This window comes from Corylus avellana, chromosome ca5, assembly GCF_901000735.1.
Source record: "Corylus avellana chromosome ca5, CavTom2PMs-1.0".
In the NCBI taxonomy this organism is placed as follows: Eukaryota; Viridiplantae; Streptophyta; class Magnoliopsida; order Fagales; family Betulaceae; genus Corylus; species Corylus avellana.
Window position 1 is genome coordinate 8,113,756 of NC_081545.1, and position 20,307 is coordinate 8,134,062.

A 20,307-nucleotide genomic window follows, 5' to 3' on the forward strand; every position below is an offset into this window, starting at 1 on the left:
GAAGGTTTGCAATCAACGTCACCTCATTTTTAAATTCCTGAAAGCCTTGGCTTGAGACACTTGAGAGTCTTTTTAGTGCAATTTCTTGACCTCCTGGAAATGTGCCCTGAGACACCATATTCACAATGTTACCAATAATCAAAAGCTATTTACATAGACACTAACACTAATTAATGCTGATGAAATTACCTTATAAACAGACCCAAAGCCCCCCTCTCCGATCTTGTTTGCATTTGAGAAGCCATTTGTAGCTACAACAATTCTTTCCAAATGAAAATATAGTATATCTATGCCTTTCTCATCTTCTTTTCTAAACTTACTCGTGTTCATCAAGTCGTTGAGATGTCTCTCATTGTCTAATTTGTGACATACTAAATTTGTTTCATCACTTTTTCTGCTTTCTGAGTTCAGAAGACGATCATATATATTAGTTACATGATAATGAACTGAAAGGATAAATAGTTTTATTTTAATTCAAATGGACAAAACCTCAAATTGAGCACAATGTGCATTATGAAAAGCCACATAATTAGAACAATCTAGAGTTTTGCAAATTGTTTAGATCTTTTTGGCCAGAAGTTTCTCTAATGTTTTCAAGAACGCACCCAAGTATATCAAGTCTTTGGCCTTTTTTTCACTATCTAATGCATGAAGTGCTCGATTTCTTCGGTCACTTCTTCTGTTTTCTGAGTTCAAAAGACAACCATATATGTTATGTTACATGATAATGACATGAAAGAATAAATAGTTTTATTTTAATTGAAAGGAAAAAAAAAAAGTCAAATTGTACATGGTGAGCATTATGAAAAGCCACATAATTAGAACAATTCAGAGATTTGCAAATGGATCAGACCATTTTGGCGAGAAGTTTCTTTAATGTTTTCAAGAAAACTAATACCTTCAGTTAGAGAGGCAATTGAGTTGTAGATTGCTTTGGCGATAGTCGTCTTATCAATACCACCAGTTTCGAAGATACCTACCATGCATGTACTGTCATTCTTCTCTAAATCTAAAAGTGGCTTCACATATTGTACATCAGACTTTGGATAGTGGGCAACTTGGAAGTATGTATTTTTTACTAACATCGAATTCACCAATTGAATGATTTCGTGAATAAATTCAGGTTCATTCCTTGCAATACAAAATTTGTAAAAATACATTATGTTAAAAATGACGAAAGAATATGACTGTAATGTAAATTAAAGTTAAAATGAATTTAGAATTCTTTCTGATTAGATAAAAAGAGTGGTTAAAATTACCTGTTCCCCAAAAACTTCCCGAACAAATTGCCCATTTGTGATAGGGCCGTCTTCCACCTTTGCAACTTCATTTGATCATGCTTAAACCTTTCTTCAAGTTTAGCGAATGCTTTTCCAACACTATTGGTTTGATTCCGTACTTCTGATGGATATATGTGATAGAACAAGGGTAGAATTTGTTGGCCCCTTGTTTTTCTACATTCGAGGATCTTCATGAGCTCGTCCAAGCACCATTGGGATGATGCGTAGTTTTTAGAAAGTACAATGATTAAAATCGCTGATTCTTTAATGGCTTCGAGAAGTGCTAGTGAAATTTCCTCTCCGCTTCTAAGCTTGTCGTCCATGAAGGTGTTGATATCGTTTCGACGCAAAGCTGCATATAAATGGGCAGTAAAAGTTTTGCGAGTATCTTCACCTCTAAAACTCAAGAATACATCGTAAGTGCACCGAGAGATAGAAGAGAAGGGGGAAGATAAAGAAGAAGAGGAAAAGGAAGAGGATCCATGGAAGGCCGCCATGGAAGAAGTTATTCTCTATGGATGCAAAACTAGTAGAAAAAATATAATTTAGAGTTGCAGGACTACCTACCGTACCGATGCCGCGTTGCATCATAAAAAAAAAGGGCCAAGAAACTTATCGGCAACTTCCTTGTAAGAGAATTGAATGTGTACGTTATTATTATTATTTTAAAATGTTTAAATTATTATAATAAATTATAAATTATTATTATTATTTTAATGTTAAAATGAACCAACAATATTCAAAGGGATAAAAGACAAAGAAAAAGTATCCTTCGGGCTTCAGCATTCAAAGTCGCGTGTGAAAACTTTGAAGTGGTGTTCAAGTGATCCTCTCTGGAGGCTATCAAAAGAAAGAACATTCTTTTGAAGTTTGAAAGGTTGAATGAGGCATTACGAGTAAGTTCTTATTATACCACCCTTCGAGATTTAATTGGTTGCAGGTGTTTTCCCTTGGACTCTAAAGCAATTGTATAATCCTTGGCTACAGCTATGCTGGCTATTTGAGTCAAGAGAATATCTGAATATATATATACAACTCTATATGTGTGTTCCTGAGTCAAGAGAATATATATATACAACTCAAAATCAGAATATATATATACTTGCTAAACAAGAATTATTTTCTATATGACGTGAGAGCTGATGTGATAATGTGTGCGCCTCAAGGATTGGGATATTTTCGTGATTTGCTGTGCTGTTTCTTTCTTTAACTTTGACTCCATGATTTGTCGAGATATGTAGGCCAGGCAACATCTTTGATCATGCGCAGCAGTGAATTTATCATCATATATATAAACAGCAATGGGTCGTTCTATGTTAAAGAAGTCTCATATCTCAAGATAATTATAATAAAACTGGACTATTTCATTGATCATTTCTGTTGGATCAAGGTTCGGCTCCGGAGCAACCGCCGAACCTAGCCACCTCCAAACAAGCATAAATCTCGTGTATGGGTTTCAAATACTTCCAAAGGCCTGCAACCAAGGTCCGCATCGGTAATCACAAAGTAGTTTAGTGGCTCGTAAGTATCAGCCCTCGAACTTTGAAGCTACACTTGTCAAATCCCCCAGACAATTGCTATGTTTCCGTTGTAGGTAGGGGTGAAAACTCGGTCTTGGTTCCTAGTTATTGGCCAAAATCGGCAACCAAAACCGGGGTACCCAGTTAACTGGTTATATAATGACTGGTCGGTTCTGATTGGTACCCGGTTATCTAGACTAGGTAACTGATTTTTTTTTAATTTTTTTGCATTTTGGGCTTATTTTTTTTAGGTATTAGAGCTAATTTTTGGGCTTAATTCACTACAAAAAAAAGGTCATTTTTTGACGTGGCAAACAGTAGCATTTTTTTGCCACGTCAGTAAATGTTGATGTGCCAGTTTGGCACGTCAACAAATTTTTTTTTGACGTGTTGAATTTGACACGTCAATATTTATTGACGTGTTACATTCAACACGTCAGGAAATTTAAATTCAATTTATTTATTTTTTTAATATATCAGGTTTCTGACGTGCTAAAAATGGCACGTCAGCAATCTATAAAAAATATTTTTATATTATATATATCTTAATTTTTTTTTTTACAGCTTCCTCTGACGTGCTAGTTTCAGCACATCAGGAATTTTAAAAAAAAAAAAAAATTAAAATGAAGAAGATAGCTAGAAGCTAGTGTGCAGAGAGAGAAGGAAAAAAAAATTGCAGGGTACTGTACGTGCACACTACGGTGTGTTGGAACGTGGGGTAGGAAAAAGAAAAGGAAAAAAAAATTAGAAGAATAGCTTCCACGCAAGTAGAGAGAGAGAGAAAAAGAATAAAATAAAGGCCCCGACGTACATATTTGGCACGTCAGAATTCTTTATATATATATTATATGTTTCAGAAATAAATAAATAAATAAATATTTTTTTATATTAGGTTTATTTATATTATATATATTCACCTTTTTATTTTATTTTATTTTTTTATGTTAGATTCCTGACGTGCTAATGTTAGCACGTTAGAAACCTGATATCAAAAAACAAGCGGGATTTTCAACTTTTTCCCTCTTTATCCCTATCTTCTTTCCCTCTTCTTTTCCCTTTATAATTCTATTATATATTCATCTTCTTTAATCCCTTTTCTTTTATTTCCAAACTCAGCTCTCTCTCTCCTCTCTCAATCTCCCTAGCCTCTTCTCTCTGTACATCCGGCCACCAGCTCCTCTAGAGGGAAGAAGAAAAGGAGAAAAATAAGATCGAGGAAGAAGAAGAAAAAGAAAAAAATGGGAGAAGATCAGAAGATCCAGAGAAGCAGCAGAAAAGAAAAGAAAAAAAAAAAAAAAAAAGAAGGAGAAGAGATCGAAGTAGCAGAAGAAAAAAAAAAAAAAAAAGGGAGAAGAGAAGAGGATCGAAGAAGAGAGGTTTTTGATTTGAAGAAGCTCTGATTTGGTTTATTTTGATTTGATTTGAGAGATTTTTGATTTTTGATTTGAAGAGAAGAAGATCGAAAGGTTTATTTTTTGATTTGGGTTTTTGATTTTTTATTGATTTTTTGGGTTTGGGTTTTTGAAAATGAAGGAAAGAAGAGAGAAAAGAGAGTGAAAATGGAGGAAAGAAGAGAGAGAGAGAGAGAGAGAGAGAGTGAAAATGGAGGAAGGAAGAGATCAGGGAGAGAGCTGGGGGGAGAAGAAACGTACTGTTCCTTCATTAAAAAAATATTTTTAATTGAAAAAAAAAATCCAGAAAAAATTTAAAAAAAGAAAAATTATTATTTTTTTAATAATTTTAAATTTCCTGACGTGTCAAAGATGACACACGCCGAATTCCCCGACGTGTTAAAAAAATACGCCGCTAGGGAATTCGACGGTCAAAATGGCGCCGTGAATTCCCCGACTTGTCAAAAATGACACGCCAAAAAAAATTCCAAAGGGCACGCCAAAAAAAATTTCCTAACGGTGAAAAAAAAATTATTACATGTCGTGGGAATTTCTAACGCAAGTCATTTTGACACGTCAGAATAATTTTGACGGTTAAATCCAACATCGCCGCATTTTCCACGGTCGATCTAACACGCCAGACTTCTAACGCGCTATATTTGGCATCGCCGAAAATTGCCACCCTCATAATCTTACATTCTTCTTCACGACTCCAAACACGCCGATTGCCTCAGTCAGAGGGCTTTACCGACGGTCGGCTAACCTCAATACGCCACAAGTAAACCAATGTCAATAAAAAATCCTTTTTTTGTAGTGATTTAACCTTTTTTCTTAAAAAAAAAAATAGCCTTAAAATTTCATAAAATTTCATTTTAAAAGCTTACATAATACATGAGATTAAACTACATCTACATAGAGTACTACACACACACACACACACACTATATATATATATATATATATCTGTGTGTGTGTGTGTGTGCATTCTATCAACCGATCTCAACTACAAATTTCATCTACATGCATAGAAGTAGGGGTGTAAACGAGCCGAGCTTGGGTGAGCTTGGGCTGTCCAAGCTCGGCTCGTTTATTTTGGGATCAGGCTCGGGCTTGGGCTCGAGCATGAGATTCTTGTTCGAGCTCAGCTCGATAAGGTTGAATCCCTATTCGAGCTCGAGCTCGAGCTCGACTATTCTGGCTGAAACCTGTTAAGGAACCAATAGAGTGTGTTTTATAGTTGTTCTTATCTTTTAGTATTATCTAGGGGTGTAAACGAGCCGAGCTTGAGCGAGCTTTCCTTGTTCAAGCTTGGCTCATTTAAATTTTACTCGAGCTCGAGCTCGAGTCGAGCTCAAGGGCGAGCCAAAAAAATCGAGCTCGAGCTAATAATAAGTCGAGCCGAGCCAGCTCGCGAGCTGGCTCTTATATTTAATATTTTTGTTTTAAAATTTTTTTTTTAACTTCAAGTACTCTTAAACGGCTTAAGAAGTTAGTTTGCATATGAGTATTTGCTTAGCCTGGCTAGTCGAGTATGGAGCCTGAGTCAATACAGCAAGGCATTTGGTTTCAAAGAGAGAGGATATGCATCCTTTTATAGATAAGCAAACTTGGAGATTGATGTTTTCTTAACAATGTGGGACAAGTTAACAGGTTGCATTCAGACTGCATTGGGACAACGCCCCCTACAAAAAAATATTTTTTTAACGTCTCTCTCTCAATCCCCCTCACCAGTCACAACGGATCTTCCACCTGAACTCTCATTTCCCACTCTCTCACTCTCACTCACCAGACATGTAGTGATAGTGTTTGGGTCTGTTTGATTCATCAATAGTTTATGCCTTTCGCAATCTCCCTCAATAGTTTCTGCTTGATTCTTCTTCCTTTCGTTTGGATCTGCTCTAATTGAATCGAGGTCTTTTTAATGATTGCTCTCTCTCTCTTTCATCACGAAGGGTCTAGAATTTTTCATTCTCTAACGCTTAAATATAAATGCAATTTTAAGGTTTTAATAATTATGAGATTTATAATTAATTATCTATTACTTAGTTTATATATATATATACACACTCGAGCTTATACGAGCTGTTCACGAGCTTAGCCGAGTCGAGCCGAGCTTGCTTCGTTTAATATTCGAGCCAGGATTTGTGTTCATGAAGTGCTTCATTTAATATTCGAGTCGAGCTCGAGCTTGCTCACGAGACACTTCGCTCACTTAACAGCCCTAGACTATTATCCTTATAGTTGTTCTTATCTTTTCTCTTTAGTGTTCTAGTTGTATTTGTTTTACTTATTTGTATTGAATTAGGTCTCCTAGTTTGTATCAAGTTTGGGTTTGTCAAACTTGATTACAATTGTAACTCTTTGCCTATATATACAATGAGAACAAAGCTGAGACTTCATTCCGCCAAAAGCAATTTTCTTTGCTTTCTTTCATGGTATCAGAGCCTTACGATTCATACCCCTCTCAATAAGATCCTTGACCCTCTCAAATTTTTGGGCCTTCTTCAACGGAATCAGCTTCTTCTCCAGGCAAATTCCCAGCTCTTCTTGCTGCCCTCAGATCACCTTTTCTCTTGCCGCACCTGCTGTACTGCACCAAATTGCCGCACTGCACCAGATTGCCGCACCTACTTTCTTTCTTCTTGCTGCACCAAATTACAGCCTCATTGATGTTCTTCTCCTTGCCACACCAGATCATAGCCGCATCTCCTTGTCGTGTCCTTGATACTGCACTCATGACGCAATCCAGCGACGCCGTTCTATCCTTCACAATGCCAAACATTGTGCATCTCTGTCAATCCAAGCTCGATGACAGCAACTATCTCAGATGTGTATTTCAATTTAAGCCCATCCTCAAAACTAACGGCTTGATGGGCATTGTTGATGGCTCTGAGCCATGCCCACCAAAGCTTATTCCATCTTCTCTAGACAAAACTACTCCTGATGTCCCAAATCCAGAATATATTCTCTGGGAAAAGAAAGACCAATGTATTCTCAGTTGGTTCATTGCAACCTTAACTGCTCCACTTGTGCCTACTATTTATGGGTGTAAAACCTCCAATCAAGTATGGAAAACCCTTGCCACTCGTTATGCTTCTCCATCAAGGTCTCATGTCACTCAATTGAGACGCCAACTTCAGACTCTCAGACAAGGTAATAATGCATGTGTTACCTTTATTCGAAGTGCAAAATCCTTGGCTGACCCGCTAGCTATCGCCGGCAGCCCCATCACCGATGATGACCTTGTATCCTACATCATTGGTGGATTAAGCTCCACCTTCAATTCTTTTGTCATGACCTACTCCATGATAACAAAGAATACCACTATGTCTCTTGAAGAATTTCAGTCTGAATTACTTGGACACGAGCAACTCATTGAACATCAGGCTGCCATTGATGAACCACAATCCTTTGCCATGACTGCTCAGAAGCCAGGTTACAAACAGAGATTCAACAACCAAAGGAAACATTTCTCCAATTACAGAAATTCCTATTCCTCAAAGAAGACTTTCAACGGATCTCCTGGTATACTCCCAACCCCTGCTTTCTCCCATGGAAAAACTATTACTGGAAGCACTAGCAACTACACTACAAGAAGCAATTCTCCCAACAACTACACTCCAAGGAGAAATAACTACACTCCAAGGAGAAATTCTCAACCTGGCATCCTCTCATCCAACAAACCTCTTTGTCAGATATGTAGCCGCTCCAATCATCAAGCATTGGATTGCTTTCATCGCATGGATTATTCATTCCAAGGACGACATCCACTATCTGAACTTGCTGCAATGGTTTCCCAATCCAACGATCTACAAGATGAAGATGAATGGCTTGCTGACAGTGGAGCCAATACTCACATCACTAATGACTTGGAAAATCTAACTCTGCAGCAACCATATCAGGGTAATGAGACAGTAGCAGTAGGTAATGGTAGTGGACTTGGTATCTCCCACACTGGCTCTTCCTCTTTTCTTCGCTCAAATCAACTCCTACATCTTAAAAATATCTTACATTGTCCTGATGCTACAACAAATTTACTTTCAATAAATAAATTTTGTCGTGACAATAATTGCCATTTTAAACTAACTGATACCTATTTCTTGATTAAGGAAAACCTCACAGGGAAGATCCTCCTACAAGGGGCAAGTGAAGATGGTCTCTACCCATTAAGGCTACAACACTTCACCAAAAATAAAGTCAGAGCATTTATTGCACAAATTGGGATCAGGGTGTCTTCTTCAGTTTGGCACAACCGCTTAGGGCATCCAAGTCATCAAATCTTACAGCATCTGCTTCACAACTACTACCTTCCTGTGTCTTCAGTTAAGTCGAGTCAATCTATTTGTGTTTCATGTCAATTAGGAAAGAACACATCGCAAAATCTCAACCTAAATCAAACGTAGGTGAAATCTTACCCAACCAATGTGATTTTTGTTTTATAAACAATGGGCGAAAAGAAAATACACAGGAAAGGCTAAGATTTTAGCTCACAACAACCCATGGTCAGAAACCCCTCCTCTTTGGCTTCGTCGTCTTCTTCTTTCAACCATTGTAATCTCTGCATCTTGGTCTCTCTCTCAATCTCTGCATCTCGATCTCTCTCTCTGTCATGTATTTGGGTTTGATTGAAACCAAGCAAGAAGCAGTAGATGCGGCGAGGGTTTTGGTATGACCATATGAGTAAAAGTGAAGAGATGAGGAAATGAAAGAAATGGTGGGTGCAAGCTGGCAAGGCTGCGAGATTTTTAACGTTGTAGCATTTTCAAGGCAACATGTCAGCTGTTAAGAGGCTGATTGTTGCAGGCGTGAGTAGTTATTGCGAAATAGTTGGCAAAATCGAAGGGTCTGAAATTTTTCACGCTTAAACATAAATGCAGTTTTAAAATTTTAATAAATAATGAGATTTATGGAAGGGAATCAACCAATCAGGAAATGCGATTTTACAGGCTATAATAAACACAGTATAAAATCCCATGTAATTCCGGTGTGTAAATTAAGACCAAAATAAATGCAATTTTAAGATTTTAATGAATAATAAGATTTATGGGAGGCAATGAACCAATTAGGAAATGCAATTTTATAGGATTTAATAAACACAATATAAAATCCCATGTAAATCTGGTGAGCAAATTAAGACCAAAATAAATGCAATTTTAAAATTTTAATGAATAATGAGATTTATGGGAGGGGATCAGCCAATCAGAAAATATATAATTAATTATTTGTTATATATATATATATACGAGCTTGCTCGCGAGCTTAGCCGAGTCGAGCCGAGCTTGCTTCGTTTAATATTCGAGCCAGAATTCGTGTTCACGAAACGCTTCATTTAATATTCGAGCCGAGCTTATGCGAGCCGAGACCGAGCTTGCTCGCGAGACGCTTCGTTCACTTAACAGCCCTACATAGAAGAAATGAAGAAGAGAAAACTAGAGAAGCGATTAATGATTTTTGTGAACTCTAGTATAAAATAATAATAATAAATATATTAAATAATAATAAATATATTAAATTTGAATATATATATATATATATATATATATATATATATATATATATCCAGTTAAAACCGGATATTTAAAACCCCAAAACGGATAACTAGAACTGAGTACCTTGGTTATCGGTTTTTTCCAACCGATTTCCCAGTTTTCCGGTCTAGCTACCGGATTTCTAGTTCCGGTCCTGGTTTTCCCCTTTTTTTTAACATCCCTAGTTGTAGGCTTGTAGGTCTTCCCGGAACGAACGGTGGATATTTATATTAATTATATTAGTATAAATACAAACTTATTAAAACTGAAATACTTCATTTATCGTTTTCGTCGTTGCATTAACTTACATAAATACAAACTTATTATCGGATAACAAGATGGAAAGAAAACAGAGATAATAATGCAAAAGATAAAATAAGATAAACTAATCTCAACAAGAAAATTCTAAACAGTGGCGTCAATAGAACTCATAGTGACTAAGAAATCCAAAGTCTTGCTGCTTTCTGACAAAACTTGTTGGTAGTTAACGGTTTGCCAGAGTGATGCAGCTAGTTAATGGAGATTCAAAAAAGCTTCAAGCAAGCTTTGTTCCCAGATGGCATTGAATTCTGTTGATAAAGACATTTCTTTCTTTTTTAATTGTGATAGTGTAGTGTCCTTCACTTGGTTCATGTTCATCAATCATTAATTAGTCCTTTCATGCTAGAGATCGAAATGGACTTGTCCCAGACTGGCGTCTCCTCTTAATTTTGAATTTTTTTAAAATATAGTTCTGATGCTTATCATCTCATTTCCTAGTTAATTTCTAACGGGGACTCCATGCTTCTCTATTTTAGTTTTTTTTTTTTTTCTTTTAATTTTAATACTTTCTCTTCTGGTAATTAGGTTTATTTTCATTCAGATGGTTCTGTATTTTGTCTTCATCTTTGTTATTTTCTCTTATATTCCCATGTACTAGAGCTGTTTTCTCTGCCAGTGAATTTGCATACTCTTGCTCGACGTAGTTTGGTTGCATATCAGATGTTGCTTCTTTCTTCCTCCTGTGCTCATGTTTGGCTATTTCGTATTATTTCCTCTGTTGAGCAATTGCCACACTTTATGCTTAATACTAAATGGATGTTAAAGCATAGCGAGTTGAAATTTTTGCTTGTTTATCATTTGTAAAGTTTTCAACTTTATAGTTGGTAAGTACCCCATGGGAGTGACTTTACAAAATTCATGCTTCCTTTTGTAGACGAATATCTGGTAAATATCATTTAATCCCATTAACTTTATAGGAATTGCTGAATTCCATCTTTACCATATATCTGTGAAATAGGAACCATTGACCGAAATAATACTGTAAGTCATTGCCATAGCTGTGGATAGATCATGTACACAAGAAAATTGTCAGTGTTAGTTGTTTCTATATGTAATTTGGGGATATGTACTTTATATACTTCATGGAACTAAAAGGATTCCATTTTAATTTGACTAGCATCTGAATTTCATGTGTAAATTGTTCACTAAATGTTGTCATTTTATGGTTTTGAGCAAGTGTCCTACTTATGTGTTGGGATCTATATCAACCCTTAGATGGAGAACCATTATAGGTTTTGTTACGATGTTGACAATGTTAGCATAAAATGTTGATTGGCAACCACCATTTAGTGGTTCCCTTTAAATACATATAGTAAGCTGCAGATAGTTACTGAACGATTTGACCTCTTGATATGCAGCTTTTTATATATTTTCAAAAACTTTTAGCATTATGTATTTTATTTATTTATTTATTTTTGTTTTGTCACTTGGTTGTACTTTTGCCTTATTTTCTTCATTTTGTGGAACCAGCAAAAGTTCTCTTGTGCTGCACTTGCTCCTCTTCAAGCAGTACTATTTGATGTAAATGGAACTTTATGTGATTCAGATCCACTCCACTACTTTGCCTTCCGTGAAATGCTTCAAGAGGTAAAGTTTCTTTCACTAACTTGCCCTAAACAGTTGTAGATTTTCTCAAAAGGATTTGAGATCTCTGGTTCAAGTTTGTATTCTCTATGTCACTTTCTTTTTCACACCAGAAATAAAATTTTCTATTTAATTATATTAATATAAATTCAAACTTATTAAAACTGGAATAAGATAAACTTACATAAATACAAACTTATTATTGGATAACAAGATAGAAAGAAAACAGAGATAATAATGCAAAAGATAAAATAAGATAAACTTTTCTCAACAAGATAATTCTAAACAGTGGCGCCAACAGAACTCATAGTGAGTAAGAAATCCAAGTCTTGCTACTTGCTGACAAAACTTGTTGGCAGTTAACGGTTTAATTTGCCAGAGTGATGCAGCTAATTAATGGAGATTCAAAAAAGCTTCAAGCTTTGTTCCCAGATGGCATTGAAATCACCAATATTTTTCCTGTTAAGTGCCAAACCAACCTCAATTCCACCATCCTCATCTCTACACTCAGCAAGAGAAAAAGCCCCCGTAACATCAATGTGAACCACTTCACTCTTTTTTGGCCTCCCCCACCCAAAATCTGTATCATAAACACCCAATCTTGGTGAGCCTGCAACTGAAACAATAGTACTCCCCATTTCAGACATTTCTTTCCCACCCGACGCCCATGTCTCTGCCCCTCTTAAAGCTTCAGTCTCCAATTGCCCAACTTTGTTTCCAATAGCTTTCACAGCTTCGAAAATCCCAGTTTCTCCCACTACCTCACGCTTCTCAAGTCCTACAAAACATGGGGCTATGCAGTTTCCAAAATATGCACATGGTACTGGAAATTTAAGCCGGTTTCGGCAATCTGCTGAAAAAATGAAGTAGCAGAGCTTACTATTATCATCCGAAAAGTTACTTACTCCTTTGTGTTGGGATTTGATCAAGCAAACCCAAGTGAGTGCACATGTTACCACAAATGTTGATAAGTGTAAGGGCTCCAAGTCTTCTTTGTTCGTGCATTGACCTTTGACCCACTTCTTTAGTCCCTCAATATGGGCTCGGCACAGAACAACTGTGGCCCGAACCTTTTCAGCAATATTGTTGATGAGATCCGAGTCCTCCTCCAACGCTGAAGCCCAATTCCCCATTTCCTTCAAGAAACTGTGAGCAAGCCCATTTGGGTCTTTGATCACAGCCCTGTCATGGAATGGTGGTGAGCTGCCAAGGCAAGTCAAGTCTCCACCTTTCCTGCATATGGATGCCCACGATTTCATGAAATGGTGGAATGCTCTTCCATCAGCTGCCGCGTGGCGAAAGGTGATGCCAATACAAATTCCTTCATTTGGAAAAACTGTGACTTGCGTGGCCATGAGAGGGATTAGACGCGTGTCATCGGATGACACGTGTGTTGGGGGCAAGTGTGCCACGAAGTGGTGCAATTCTCTAACATCCCGTGGATAATTGGCAATGAGGTGGTTGAAATCGCCGGCAGCCTCAGCGACGGTGAAAGGGACAGAGTTTCCTTCTGTGTAGAGGATATGGGGTTTGTCTGTTTGTGGAGGGTATACCAGATTGGCTGCAAAGGGAAAGAAGCGTTGGAGAGTGTGGGAGAGAGAGTCTTTGAGAGTGGGAAGGATGGCTTGTGTGAAATAGTTGGTGGGTTGAGGAAGTTGATAGAAGAAAAGGCGTTGCATGGGACCCCAGGGAAGCCATGGGATGTCAAAGAAAGTGAGAGGGAGAGATGTGGTTGGAACCGAGTTGGGTGGTGGAGCAACCTGGCTTTCCTCTATCACCGTCACTCTGTAGGGTTCAGCCATCGTTGAAGAGAGATAGATAGGGAGAGAGAGCAACAAATAAGAGCATTAGCAGCCTAGATATATATAGCTAACCATTTTCTTTAAATTTAGGGAATAAAACTACTTTTTAATTTTTTATCTAAATACATCCCACAATAAATTCCGTAAATCTTTCATATATCATTAAAATAAGGGTAAATATATTATAAATTCCCTAGTCAACGCGCAAAAACTGTAAAATCTCTAAGTTTTTTTTTTTCTTCGAATTTTTACTCCTTGAATCAATCGAAAATGCAAAATAATTCTTACGCACCGTTTTGTCATGTCTGTATATTAATTTTTTATTAATTTAATTTAAAAATTAAATCTTAAAAAAGTGAAAAGACAAAAATATATCTCCACTATAATTAACTAGATATTATCTGGTTCATTTGAAATTGAGATGATCCTAATTCAATTAATAAGGCCTCCAAATAATAATTGATAATAAAAAATTATTTCCTAAAAAATTAAATATGGTCAATACTCTTAATTAATGCCTCGCATTATAGTAAACAAATACTTAATATTATACACAAGATAAAATTTGTTCTCACTGTTTTATATATGGTTGGAAAATTATTTATTTCCTCTCCGGGTACTTCTTTTGTTGTGGTATGTATTTTTAATGGATAATTTTATGTGCTCTTCTTGTGTTCTCCTGATCCTACGTTTATATTATTTTCTAAAAATCGGATGAAAAAAATAATGACAAGTTTCTTTTTTACCTTTTTAGAAAATAATATCCACCTAAAATCAGGAAAACACCAGAAGAACCGTATGAGAACAGCTAACTACAATTTTTCGTTTTCAATTTTCAATTATGATTTTCTAGATAGACCCAAAAATTGCAAGATTGCTTGTAATTGAGACATTGTATTGACGTGTTTTATAGTGAATTGGTGCGCTTCACCTTCTGCCATTTAGGACGACTTGCTTGGCTTTGATAATTAAGCAAAGGAATAGGGACCATCCAATTCATGGAGCTTACAGCGGCAATTCTTTGAAAATCTGCTCATCTATTGATATCCCACGTACTGTCAATAGATGAGCAAATTTTCAAAGAAATGCCTCTGTATGCTCCATTAATTAGATCGAAGTATTCCATTTATATTTACATTGAAAAAAAGAAAAGAAAAAGTACTCCATTATATTACATGTACACAGTCAAAATACGGGGCACTCATGTTACATTTATGAAGTCTCTGTATGGAGGGCAGGATTATGAACCAGTAAAATATGAAATAATCCTCATGGGTGGTCGGCCATCCTTGGTTTTTTTTCTTTTTTTTAGAAAAAAATTAGTTTAGTTTTATTATTAATTTTTTATTTTAATTTTAAAGAGGATAAGGGTATGCTCAGAAGATAATCGGAAAAGTTGTCATATGTGAGGCACGTGACCACTTTTTTATCTAAATTAATAGGGACAATTACCAGGGTGGCATTTTTGGCACTTGTTGATAGTTTGATGTATCACTTTAGCATACTTGAAAGTTCATGAAGCTTTTTTAAAAAACAGATGTTAATTGATGGAGTTTTTTTTTTTTTTTTTTTTTATTAAATTTTATTTTTCCCTATAATTTATATTTTATTTGCACTCCTTTCGTTCATATCAAGACTCAATACCAACCCGTCTTAACGTCCATTACATCCTCACACCATATAAAGTTTACCTGTTTGCTGCTAGAAACTTTCTAGTTTTAGCTTAGTTATTTATTAAAGAGCCTTTAGACGGCCATCACCCAATCCACTGGTTTGCCATTACCCCCTACTACTTACTACCTTTGTTGATAGCTATCATATGACCTATTTTATTTTCTTAGACACAATATGCATTTCATGAGTAGTTTATCAATAGTAGTAGCCAAATTAAAAAATAAAAAATAAATAAACAATCATTAGTAATGAATTATCATTTCTCGGTAAGTACTAATTTCATACTTACTTTCTTCATTGTGAAATCTTACTTCACTTCTACACATAATTACATCAATAAAATGGTGGCTGAAGTGGCGTGGTTGATTGGACCACACGACATTGGACTTGTTAGATGAATGTTTGATAGAATTATGGTGTCTTGCATTCCTCTAAATAAAGACCATTGTAATATAGTTTATCATACTTTAATACAAGATGTTGCTCTAAAGCTTCATTGGTCTTTTTCTCTCTCACTCTCTTTTGACTTTCATTATGCACCTCATCATATATTTCACTAATAGTTGATTTTGTATGTTTTTGCGGTCTAGTTGAAAAATTAGTTGTGTTGGAAAGACCTGTCCTTCGAAAAAAAGTTGGCTGTTTTGGAGTTGGAACTGCAGCTTCACTGCCAAGCATGGTAACAACATTTGACATGGTGGGGCGGTCATGTGGGTCGTCTTGTACACATAAGAGTCCAATATTTATGTACTTCACGAATTGATCTGCATTGCAAACTTCACATAGAGTTTGGTCCACTAAATCCAGCACCTTGTTTTCTATCCACAATATCCATGCCTGAAACAATTTTAAAATTAAAATTTTTTATGGGGTATAAAATGACCAAATAAATAAACAACTACAAAAAATTAAGCATACTTACATAATCTATAAGACTCATGGATAATTTTGTATTCCTTTTTCCACATACAGCCTCCAGTAGAATAACACCAAAGCTATAAACATCGGATTTGACAGAGAAAATTCCACTTTGCATGTACTCTGGAGCGACATAGCCACTGCATCATATTGTTTATCAGAGGTTTAGTTAGACACTTGTAAAGTTTGTCTAAATAGAGTTACGATTGAATCAGGTTTCACAATTACACTATCTAGTGTCTACCATAAACTTACTAAGTTCCAACTATTCTCATTGTGCGTGCCTCGATGTTTTTGCCTTCAGCAATCGTTGCACAGCCAAAGTCAGCTATTTTGGGGTTCATCTCCTCATCTAAAAGAATATTGCTAGGTTTTAAATCTCTATGGATGATCCTCAATCTGGAGTCGTGGTGAAGATAAAGAAGCCCACGAGCTATTCCCCAAATGATGTTGACGCGCATTTCCCAATCCAAATACTTGCTTGGATTTCGATCTTGTAAGTTTTCCATTTTTCATTCAAAGAACAGTTTTAGCAACAATAACAAATCAGCTTGTACTCAAACAAGATATATATAGTTTATCAAGCATTGCAGGGGTTTAAGAATTCAGTTTAGAGACCAACCGAATATAAATGAGTCTAAGCTTCCCTTGCGCATGTACTCATAGAGTAAAATTTTTTCGTCTCCTTCCATGCAATATCCCCGAAGCCTAACAATATTCCTATGTTGAAGGTTTTTAATCAATGCCACCTCATTTTTAAATTCCTGAAAGCCTTGGCTTGAGGCACTTGAGAGTCTTTTTACCGCAATTTGTTGACCTCCTAGAAATGTGCCCTGAGACACCATACTTACAATGTTACCAATAATCAAAAACTAGTTTACTAACAGTGATTAATGCTGATGAAATTACCTTGTAAACATACCCAAAGCCCCCCTTTCCGATCATGTTTGCATATGAGAAGCCATCCGTAGCTACTACAATTCTTTCCAAATGAAAATATAGTATATCTATGCCTTTCTCATCTTCTTCTCTAAACTTACTCGTGTTCATCAAGTCTTTGAGATGTCTTTCATTGTCTAATTTGTGAAGTACTAAATTTGTTTCATCACTTTTTTTGCTTTCTGAGTTCAAAAGACAATCACATATATTAGTTGCATGATAATGAACTGAAAGAGTAAATAGTTTTATTTTGATTCAAATGGACAAAACCGCAAATTGTGCACAAAGTGCATTATGAAAAGCCACATGATTAGAACAATTGAGAGTTTTTCAAATGGATCGATCAGAACTCTTTTGGTGAGAAGTTTTTTTTAATGTTTTTAAGAACTCACCCGAGTCTATCAAGTCTTTGGCCTTTTTTTCACTATCTAATGCATGAAGTGCTTGATTTCTTCTGTCACTTCTTCTATTTTTTGAGTTCAAAAGACAACCATATATGTTATGTTACATGATAATGACATGAAAGAATAAATAGTTTTATTTTAATGGGAAAAATCCACATATCCCCCTCAAACTATCACCTAATTGATAATATCTATCCCAAACTATTAATTGTGACAATGTCCCCCAAACTACCAAAAATTGTCAATGTTCTCATAATGACAAAATTATCATTAGTAAAAATTAAAAAATAAATAAAAAATACTGAAACTTCTAGAAAAAACCTAAAACTAAAAAAATAAAAAATCCAAAGATTGGCAAATTTATTTATTTATTTTAAAAAATCCTTTTTATAAGAAAAAAATTAAAAAAATTTATATTTTTTTCATATAAAAATTGAAAATTTTTGTATTGTTTTGTTTTTTAAATTTTTTAAGTAAAAATATTCTTTTTCTAAAACAAAATTTTTAATTTTTTTAAAATAAAAATTTCTGGTTTTAAAAAGTTTTTTTTTTTTTTTTAAATATTCGTTTCAAAAAAATTTGCTTTTTAAAAAATAATTAAAAATTTTTCGTTTAATTTTTTTTTTTAAATCATTCTTTTTAAATTTTCATTTTTAAAATATTATTATTATTATTTTAAATTTATATGGATATTTTTGTCTTATTGAGAAATATATAAGAGCATATTTTTCTTTTTGCTAGCCTTGGGGTGGACTAGGGGTGTTCAAGAGGTTATAACCGGCAGTTATTAGCTATAATCGCTAACTGCAACCGCCTTATGCAATTATCACCTTTTAATAACCACAACAGCAACCGTCTAGGTGGTTATCGAAATTATTTTATAACCAACGGTTATTCAATTCAATAACCGATAGTTTTATAACCGCTTATATGGGCTTTTCAGCTTTTTAAGTGTTTGGAGCCTTTAATTGGCCTATTTTTTAGGTTTATTTTAAACGTTTTGGGCCAAAGTTTTCCTCCAAAACAACGTTGTTTTGGTGTTTGACACCAAAACTACGTCTTTTTGAATGTTATATTATAACTATTATTAATATAAAATATAAAATATATACATTTATATTATTATATATAAGGATAGGCGGTTAGCGGTTATTAATCACTTTTCCCTACCCCTAAAACTAGTAACCGCAACCACCTTAGGCGATTAGTGGTCTTAATAATCGCCTACCAAAGCAGTTAGTGGTGAGCGATTGGCGGTGCAGTTATAACTGCCCCGTTTGAACACCCTTGGGTAGATATTGACAATATTTTTGTAGTTTGGGAGGAACATTATGACAATTGAAAGTTCGAGAGGGGGGGGAGGGGGGAGGACATTGTCAATTAGATGATAATTTAAAGGGGTATGTGAACCTTACCCTATTTTAATTGAAAGGGAAAAAAAGGTCAAATTGTGCATGGTGTGCATTATGAAAGGCCACATAATTAGAACAATTCAGAGTTTTGCAAATGGATCAAACCATTTTGGCAAGAAGTTTCTCTAATGTTTTCAAGAAAACAAGTACCTTCAGTTAGAGAGGCAATTGAGTTGTAGATTGCTTTGGCGATAGTCGTCTTATCAATTCCACCAGTTTCAAAGATACCTACCATGCATGTACTGTCATTCTTCTCTAAGTCTAAAAGTGGCTTCACATATTGTACATGAGACTCTGGATACTCGGCAACTTGGAAGTATGTATTTTTTACTAACATCGAATTCACCAATTGAATGATTTCGTGAATAAATTCAGGTTCATTCCTACCAATACAAAATTTGTAAAAATACATTGTGTTAAAAATGACTAATTTTTTCAAAATATGATCGTAATATAAATTAAAGTTAAAATGAATTTAGAATTTTGTCTGATTAGATAAAAAGAGAGTGGTTAAAAATACCTGTTCCCCAAAAGCTTCCCTGACAAATTGCCTATTTGTGATAGAGCTGTCTTCCACCTTCGCAACTTCATTTGATCATGCTTAAACCTTTCTTGAAGTTTAGCGAATGCTTTTCTAACACTATTGGTTTGATTCCGTACTTCTGATGGATGTACGTGATAGAACAAGGGTAGAATTTGTTGCCCCCTTGTTTTTTTGCACTCGAGGATCTTCATGAGCTCGTCCAAACACCATTGGGATGATGCATAGTTTTTAGACAATACAATGATTGAAATCGCTGATTCTTTAATGGCTTCGAGAAGTGCTGGTGAAATTTCCTCTCCGCTTCTAAGCTTATTGTCCATGAAGGTGTTGACATCATTTCGACACAAAGCTGCATATAAATGTGCAGTAAAAGTTTTGCGAGTATCTTTACCTCTGAAACTCAAGAATACATCGTAAGTGCATCGAGAAATAGAAGAGGCAAGGGAAGAGAAAGAAGAAGATGAAGAAGAACAGGAAGAGGAAGAGGATCCATGGAAGGCCGCCATGGAAGAAGTTATCCTCTATCGATTCAAGACTAGCAGAAAAAATTGAGAGTTGCAGATCTACCTACCATACCACAGCTCCGATGCCACGTTGCATCATAAAAAAAGGGCCACGAAAGTTATCGGCAACTTCCTTGTAGGAACCAATCAATAATTGAATGTGTTATTATTATTATTATTTTAATGTCAAAATGCACCAACAATATTCAAAGGGATAAAAGACAAAGAAAAAGCATCGATCCTTCGGGCTTCAGCATTCAAAGTCGCGTGTGAAAACGTTGAAGTGGGTCCATTGTGGAGTAGTTGTTGTCCTTATATATGGTGCCAAATTAGTGGTCCTCTCTGGAGGCTATCAAGACGATGAGAAGCATGGCGAGTGGTTCCTTTACACATGCAGGGAGATATATCAATGCACTATTGATGTTCATACTAATTGAGTTCTGCCTTTGCTATCTATTTGGCTTGCTTTTCACTGTAATTTTATTCC

General features: G+C 35.5%; 2 protein-coding genes across 2 annotated transcripts; both read right to left on the reverse strand.

The window, feature by feature from the left end:
* Positions 1-11,794: 11,794 nt before the first annotated feature.
* LOC132182961 (coumaroyl-CoA:anthocyanidin 3-O-glucoside-6''-O-coumaroyltransferase 1-like) lies at positions 11,795-13,453 on the reverse strand. Its single transcript, XM_059596335.1, has one exon. It carries the CDS (start codon positions 13,424-13,426, stop codon positions 12,029-12,031), a length of 1,398 nt encoding a protein of 465 aa, XP_059452318.1. The 5' UTR covers positions 13,427-13,453; the 3' UTR covers positions 11,795-12,028.
* A 1,966-nt stretch (positions 13,454-15,419) lies between these two features.
* On the reverse strand, positions 15,420-19,858 carry LOC132182943 (G-type lectin S-receptor-like serine/threonine-protein kinase At4g03230). Its single transcript, XM_059596314.1, has 7 exons — positions 19,294-19,858; positions 18,924-19,156; positions 16,928-17,139; positions 16,641-16,851; positions 16,274-16,511; positions 16,023-16,158; positions 15,420-15,937 (listed from the first exon to the last, which is right to left on the reverse strand). Exons 1-7 carry the CDS (start codon positions 19,821-19,823, stop codon positions 15,512-15,514), a joined length of 1,986 nt encoding a protein of 661 aa, XP_059452297.1. The 5' UTR covers positions 19,824-19,858; the 3' UTR covers positions 15,420-15,511.
* Positions 19,859-20,307: the final 449 nt, after the last annotated feature.

Coding starts and splice junctions, on each gene's coding strand:
- LOC132182961 (XM_059596335.1), bottom strand. CDS start 13,426: ATGGCTGAACCCTACAGAGTGACGGTGATAGAGGAAAGCCAGGTTGCT.
- LOC132182943 (XM_059596314.1), bottom strand. CDS start 19,823: ATGGCGGCCTTCCATGGATCCTCTTCCTCTTCCTGTTCTTCTTCATCT. Junction 16,852..16,927: donor GCTTTGGGTATGTTTACAAG/GTAATTTCATCA, acceptor ATGGTGTCTCAG/GGCACATTTCTAGGAGGTCA. Junction 16,512..16,640: donor CTTAGACTCATTTATATTCG/GTTGGTCTCTAA, acceptor AAAACTTACAAG/ATCGAAATCCAAGCAAGTAT.